We start from the raw sequence: 7975 nt of genomic DNA, 5'->3' as shown, positions 1-7975 counted from the left end.
ACTTAAACGCTCAACAAAAGAAAAACAGGCAGAATTGCCTATAGAAAAGATAGAAGAACAAACTCATTTTTTTAACAAAACAAATTTCATTACAATAGTGTCCCCATCAGCATAGTCCTAAGGGCATCAAATACAAAATAAACTTCACAAAAATAATCTTGGTGTTCTGCTTTATTGGATATACTGAGTCGTTTCCATAGGAGAGTTGAGGGCCAGGTATTTAGTTTATATAATTTGGATAGTTGCTAATCTTTCTTTGTAAGTTCCCCCTAGACGGGGTTATTTAGTTAATTTATGTGGAATTTTTTTAATATGTTATGAGGATGGAGTCTATTAGTTCCTTAATACTTACGCACAGCAAATATAAATAGGGTGACCAAAAACTCCTCTCAAACAACAAATACTAGATTTGATTTTATATTTATTTAAACTAATGTTTCTTTATCTTCATACGTTCTCACGATCGTAGTCGCTATGTGGAACGCACAAACGAGTATTTATGGCGCCGTGAACACTTGTGGAATGCACCATTAATAACATTTAGTATCTATTATTTCAATTTTGTAGCAGTTTCCTGGCAGCCTTTGTATGTTCGTGTATCTATCCATACACCTGAAGACACTCTCTGGCACCAATCTCACTCCTATTGTGAACCAATAGTCAGCTCATTTCACCCAAGTTAAAAAAAACATGGCATATTTTTCATAATTTATTAAGATAATTTATAGTCTACACTGTTTGGCAACAGAATAAATGGTACTGCATTTATCTACTAAATGATGTAGTAAGTATATACAAATAAAGACTGGTCTATAAATTATATATAATATATGCCCTTCACCTTGAAAAAATTTTGGTTAGAAATGAAACATTAAAATTAGGAACACTTTTGAGACAGTACCATACCATAACAGTGTTATGTAATATTTACAAAATACAAACAATATACATCCCTACAAAATTAGCGTATTTTTCAATAGTATAAATCTAACACATAAAATGAACCAAATATCAAGGCTACACTTTCTTCAACAATTATTGTACTACTACTTGAACAACAAGTTACTAGGTTTTATATAAATCCAAAAAGATGATAAAAACACTATTGTCATATATATTTATATAATGTGTGTATTTAGGGAAAATGATTTTCTAGATCTCATGGACAAGTTAAATGAAAATATTTTTTTTTAATAAAAATGTTTATAATTATATTATACAGACTAATATTATTCTTTTTGTATTACTAATATGGCAATAGGGTGAGTTGATCCGAGTTACTTCAACCCAATATAATTTTCTTATAAATTTTGTGCCAATATCAGGTTTATAGAAACAATAAATTTGTTTTTTACAGCACTAATGAAAAAGTTCCGCTTTAATCTACTATTTGTAATGTATTTTTGTGAAACATCTCATAAACGAGGAAGGAGGAAATGACAATCAAACAGATTCATCTATAGAAATAGTGACACTTGATGGTATAATCTATGGTAAGTTTTTATTAGGTCCAGGGGAAGTAGAAAAGGCAGTAGAGCCTAAAGTACAAAACCTGAAAAGATCGATATAAATGACTATAAAAAAATAGAAGCTTAGTTATCACAAGCCTTCCATCATTATTGATCTTATCAGGTGAAATAACTAGTTTTCTTGGGAAAGGCTAACTAATAATACTGCTCGTATTGCTAAACAAGAAAATGTCTTATTCTGAATCTATGACAACATATTTTGTATTTCTGTAGAATCCATAGAATTTATCAACAGAAGAAACATTTATATGTGTCAATTATTTTATAACAGTTATATAACTTTAACTTCAAATTAAGATAAAATGTTACAGTCTTAATATTCTATGGATTATTAAAAAATACAGCAGAATTGAACATTCGAGCTTAGCAAAAAAGCATATTATCTAGCGACACGAATTATTCCGCATTAATAGTAATAGTTTTTCCTTTAGCATCGTCGAATCTATCCATAGTTCTAATATCCATCATCATCGTAATACCAATTGTCATAATGATCAATAAAATAGCAGTTACAAATAATCCAGACCAAATTGGAACAGTTGTGAAACCAACGCAGTCATACGCATCACCGAATTTATTTGTTGAATTTTCATTGTTGAATAACAACTGAATCTGAAACAAAATTGTTTATTTTTAAATAAACCTGTTTTTCAATAATTGTTATAAAACTGATTGGAAGGCAAATGAATATACTCACAACATAATCAAGAGCAGATAAGATTTAAACACTAATAGAAAAAATGTATTATTTTTATATATAATATATTGTTGGTAGATCAATATTTAGTCATAAATATGTGAATTTCACAAAAATGGCACTACCTTGACATTGTTTTCAATTTAAGTTCAATAACATTGAAGTCTGTTGAAAGTCATCTTAGACATTGGTATTTATCTATCAAGTCTTTAACATTGGTAAAGTGTTCCAAATCTTTCTCCTTTCTTGAATCTCAAAGATGAGGAGGCATCCGTGGAGTGTGGACGCCATATTGGAAATTTCAATAAGTACCTATGATTTGACTTTTAATTTAAGTTTTAAAACATTAAAATCTGTAGAAAGTCTTATAGCATTTATTTTTCCACCAAGATGTCATGTTTGATATAGTCTTTTCATAGGTGCTGTAAGTTCCTTGTGTTTCCTTGATTGAAACCAAAAGCAGCTTGACAATGCTCCAAATATAGATGCCGAATATGTGACAGTATTAAGTCAGTATAAATCCAATCAGTACAAACTGGTTCTAATTTAACTAGGAGAGAATATTGATTTCTGATTTGATATAAGATCGGGACTCTTCAGCTTATGGTATAGTACCTTAGACAGAACAGTTCATAATTCTCAAGGGTGAGGGTTGTCATAGATCTAATAGCTTGAATTGAACATACAATTGAGCCTACGACCATAAACTGGACATTTTAGACAAAGACAACAATTTACAAAGTGCAAATTTATTTTAATTATATTATGGCAAGATGTTTTGTTAAAATTTTTTAAACTGAATAATTAAGAAGTAACTCACCTGGAAATCCTTTAACAGTATCTTCAAACTATCATTGGAAAAAAATTGATCTCCACAGTGGAAAGAAAACTTTTCTGGTGCATAAATTGGGGCTGTTGGGATTAGGGTTAAAGTATTCTCCTGGAGAGTGGAATTTGATATAACAGCAGTTATTTCATCTACTTGCTCCCAGTATCCAGAGCTACCATTATTAGTAAATGACATTCTAAAATAAAAAAGATATTCTAGCGGAGGGCAACTAATATAAAATCAATGAAATTCATATATATGCAAGATAGTGTATGAGTCAGTTATAGAGGAAGGATAATATCTAGGTGTGATATTACTGTTACGAACTCGTCCGTGACATGGACCGTGAAGCCGTTTCGGTTATGACAGAAGAGTCTAAAGTTTGGCGGATGTGGTGGTTCTCGGAAAGGCTGTTTTTATATACAGCGGCGATTTATTTACATTGTTTTTATAGAACCAATTTTTAGGAAGGCCTTTTCATTTGTTTGTTCACTTCTTAGAATCAAATTATTCGAGAAATTCTTTTTGGTATAAATACTCGACTGTTTATCAGCAAGCAAGACAGTAATCTGATGTCATCTCGAGCACATTGGTACAGGCAAGTAAACGGTGAATTTAAATAAATCATATGAGTTAGTGTATAGTTTAGTGAATTGTGACAGGTATAGTGTACTTAATGTAAGAGTATAAATAAATTAAGTGAGTAATATAAACAGTGTGTAAATTCACCCCACCATGAAAAACAGTTTAAATAAATTAGAAAAACATTACATTACATACAGTGATTTGAACAAATATATTTATTACTTACTTAAGCACAATATTGTGTTTTGAACTTCCACTTGCTGTTAAAGTATAATAAGTTGAGTTACTTGTATTTATAAAGTAATCAAATTTTATGGTGTTGACACTGAAAAGAGTTATTGGTTATTAAATTTTAAAATAAAAATTGAATAGCAAAATAGTGACAATGAAAGTTATGAACTGTTAACTTCTTGAAATGTAAAACTCACGAGATTTACAATATTTATAACTATTCACATGTACTCAAATATAATTTCAACACTTACGTGTCATCATAGGTATAGTTTGCTTCAGAAACATACAAATATATGTTAGATGTCTTGTAAAAATGCGTAGAATTTCCGTAGGGAGGAATCGGCACTTCTGAATTAGTTGTGCTTCCAGTATCTGCAGAGGTATCTTCTAAAAGAGATCTTGTCAGTCTTGATTTTACAACTTCTTCAGATGCAACCTGGAGGTAATGTAGGTAAAAAATTTAAAAAGATGCTTTTGTGTACTAAAAGTATTTTCTTTTAAATTTACAATTTAATGGTGAGTTTAAATTTATAAATATAAGCCATTTTAGAAAATTCGTATCTATTCATACAAAAGTTGTTATATTTCTGGTTTGGGTAATTGCTACCAGACATCATATAAAATTTCTAAGCTAAACTATCTTTGGAAAGTTGGGGGTAGCCACATTATGTGAATAAAGGAATATTCAAAATGTTTGAAGAAAAACGTAACAAACTGAATGGCATGTTTGACAATGGATTTTTATTTATTATATTATTAGGTCTGGAATAGGCAACACTCATACTACTCAGAAACAGTAACTACTGAAATAGTATAATATTTTTCCGCAATCAATCTATTACCAAGTTACAAAAAAACGGTTTCAAAGTATTAGTAAAAGTACTGTTAAAAAATTTATTGTTTAGGGGCCATCCATAAAGTACGTCACACGTTAATGGGGAGGGAGGGTATCACCGAAGTGTGACATCGTGTGACAAGGGGCATGGGGGGATCAATAGTTTTGTGACGTCACATGTTAAAATTTGAAATACTAAAACGCAAAGTTTGGATGTGAATTGAAAATTTAGAAAATTTTATGAAATGTTGAAATGAAAATAGCTGTTTTCTCTAGATTATTTTTAAATACATACATAAATTTAAAAAATGTGTGACGTCACATCGGGAGGGGGGTTATAAAAATGTGACAATCTGTGACAAGGACGGGGGGAGGGGTCCAAAAGTCCTAAAATTCGTGTGACGTACTTTATGGATGGCCCCTTAGAGCTTGGAGTCAAATATAATGAAAAACAAAACTTACAACCTTCATGTCGAAATTTCGTTGACAAAAGAAAAAAAATGTTAGAAATCATTTTCGTTTAATTTAGTCTTTTTTAAAGCATAATTGTTTATATGTTTAGTATGATACTCACCCATGATGTGTGATAGGCTGTGTAAACTGCTAGAATATTATTATGTTTTCTAGATAAATCCTCGAAAATTGCAGCAATAGCAGCATCTAAAAATATTACTTTTGTGAACGGCTCAGAAAATAATTAATTTAAAATTTATGATAGCACAGTTGATAAGACTATATCCAAATTTATAACAAAAAATATAAAATACAATCCAAAACCTTATAAGACAAACAGTTGACAGTGGCAATTTGAGTAGTGAACTGATATTTCTCAAACATTATAATTGCATTATACCTGGAAACCATTACAAGTCAAGCATTAGCAAATAAATGGAAATCTCAACTCTTTGAACCAACAGAAGTTGAACTTTACTTACAACAAATTTTTTGAGAGTTAGTATTAAATCTGTATCTAATTTAGTGTATATGATTATACATTTTCTAATACTCAAACCATTTTTGGACAATGGGAGGGTTATCTTATTTCTAAATCTATATTAAAAAATACACAAAAGAGCATATATTGAGTGTAAATGACATTTTCAAACTAAATATTATAACTTCTTGAAAAAAAAATATATCATGAGAGAAGTACTATATATATCTCACCATGTCTCTTCAACATGACTATCCTGTCTTCAGAATCCTTAGCATCATTTAGATTAACAACAAGTATATCAGTCTCTGGAATTTCAAAGCTTTTTCCAAATTTGTCAACAGGAACTTCAGTAATTGAGACATCTAGATGCTTTAAAGCTGTAATTGGATTCTGTACATTAGGTAAGTAAGAAACTCTTGTTGACTTTTTTAATTCAACCAAATTGGGGAATGTTACAGCTGATTGATCATGTTGAGCAAAATCTTCTGGACTCAACTAAAAAACCATATTCACTATAATATTTACATTCACAATAACATCAGTTCATGTTTGGGATAACTGAAAATTGATACTTAAAAATGATGAAAACTATATTAGTTCATTAGAAAAATTTACCAATATACAGGTTTAGACATTACATTACTTTGAATTGTATGGATATTCATATAATTCAGGTAATGTGAATTTTGCAATTACATATTAAGTCAATAAATAACATGAGTTGGGTAAATAATTCAAGAAATATTAAATAAAAATGAAGATTTTGGTACAGGAAGAAGAGTAAAGAGTGGATTAGTTAATTGTATTTATTTATTGAATGAAGTATTAAATTACCTAAACTTCTGAACCAAATTATCAAATATCCCTGGAGTACTTTGTACTTCCTATGTGATAATCCCCAATAAATGCTTGTAGAGATACAAAGAACTAATTTTTTGTTGTTGCTACTTGTACAATTAATAAGATTTTTTATTAACATATAACCTTGGAACCTTGGAAAATGGTATTTTAAAAGATGAATTCAATGACTAATATTTATTGTTCCATTATTTTGTATCGGAGAGAATTTCTCTAGCACTATTAATTACAAAGTTAGTTCATGGTATATCAAAGATTTGTTAGTAATCTTATGAAAGAGTTAATTTTTATACACACTCAGAAAAATTTCAATTTTTCACTTTCTATGGATACCAATGCAAGAATATTGTATTGGATTCACCTTTTTACGTAGGACTGTTAGTGATCATTTCATTATCATTTCTTTATATAAATAATAGTTATTGAAATTATTATTCCAGTATAGAGAATATTCAGACTACAACATAAGTCTTGTGATTCTCATTGTGCCTGTCCTTAAAACATGTGATATATACTTACAGTTTGTTCTGCAAATATTACTAACAAATATCCCTCATCCAAATAGTGTTTAATTTCATTTTTAAATATATCTTGATTAACTCTATTTAGGGCTGGAACATGTTCGTTGGTCCTGAAAAATAAAAAAAACTTATTTAAACTAAACTAGTGAATTTTGGGATTTAATAAGATCATATGACCTATAAAAATGAAAACAGAAAGAAATACCACGACATATTTTACTTTATAAATAAAATGAGTAGAAAGGATTTGTTTAGGTAATAATAAATAGGTATAAAAGGGAAGAGCCAAATAGCAAACATTTAAATAATAATTAAGAGTAATACCTTTTGTTTGACCACATGAAACACGGGACAAATTCTGCACATTGTACTATATTAAAACCTAAAAACAATGCTGCAAAAAGCAATGCACTGGCACTCATATTTAGAAAATTGTCCGTATTTTTTTTAAAGCAGATATAATTTAGATTTGATCACGTGAAAGTGCTACCCAACATTTGACAATCAGATCACACGGTTTGACTGTTTTCAGTGCTCTTGACAGGACACTCGGTGTTTTAATATCAAAGCTCTGTGTTTCTATTCAGTGTTGCCAGTTTTAACGTTATACTGATTTACCAATAGGAGGGGTTTTAGTTTACGTTAGCAATTCGTTTCATTGTATTCTAAGAATACAAAGTAACAAATGTATTTTTTTAGTAAATAACCCTAGTGTTTATTTGAATATGCTCAAAATAAAAAAGTTCTTATTCTGCGTATAACTGTAAAAAATGTTATTTATTTAGATTAACTAGAAAGAGTTAGGTTAGAAATAGTTAATACAGTTTTCTAGTCTCTTACCAGGAAACAAACACACTAATTCAACGAAAAACTTCCTAGATAAACATTTTCACAAACTGATATTTATACTAATTAGTGAAATTTACTGAAAAATATCAGACTTCAATTAT

At 29.4% G+C, this 7975-nt stretch overlaps 1 protein-coding gene across 1 annotated transcript; it reads right to left on the bottom strand.

Moving 5' to 3' along the window:
- Window positions 1-696: 696 nt before the first annotated feature.
- On the bottom strand, window positions 697-7616 carry LOC130451488 (V-type proton ATPase subunit S1). Its single transcript, XM_056790528.1, has 8 exons — window positions 7350-7616; window positions 7024-7135; window positions 5877-6141; window positions 5284-5369; window positions 4126-4310; window positions 3867-3965; window positions 3047-3251; window positions 697-2141 (listed from the first exon to the last, which is right to left on the bottom strand). The coding sequence occupies exons 1-8, from the start codon at window positions 7445-7447 to the stop codon at window positions 1926-1928; spliced, it is 1266 nt and encodes a 421-aa protein (XP_056646506.1). The 5' UTR covers window positions 7448-7616; the 3' UTR covers window positions 697-1925.
- Window positions 7617-7975: the final 359 nt, after the last annotated feature.

Source organism: Diorhabda sublineata, chromosome X (genome assembly GCF_026230105.1).
Source record: "Diorhabda sublineata isolate icDioSubl1.1 chromosome X, icDioSubl1.1, whole genome shotgun sequence".
Lineage (NCBI taxonomy): Eukaryota > Metazoa > Arthropoda > Insecta > Coleoptera > Chrysomelidae > Diorhabda > Diorhabda sublineata.
The sequence above is the reverse complement of the archived record's forward strand: the minus strand, read 5'-3'. Positions and strand labels throughout refer to the sequence as shown.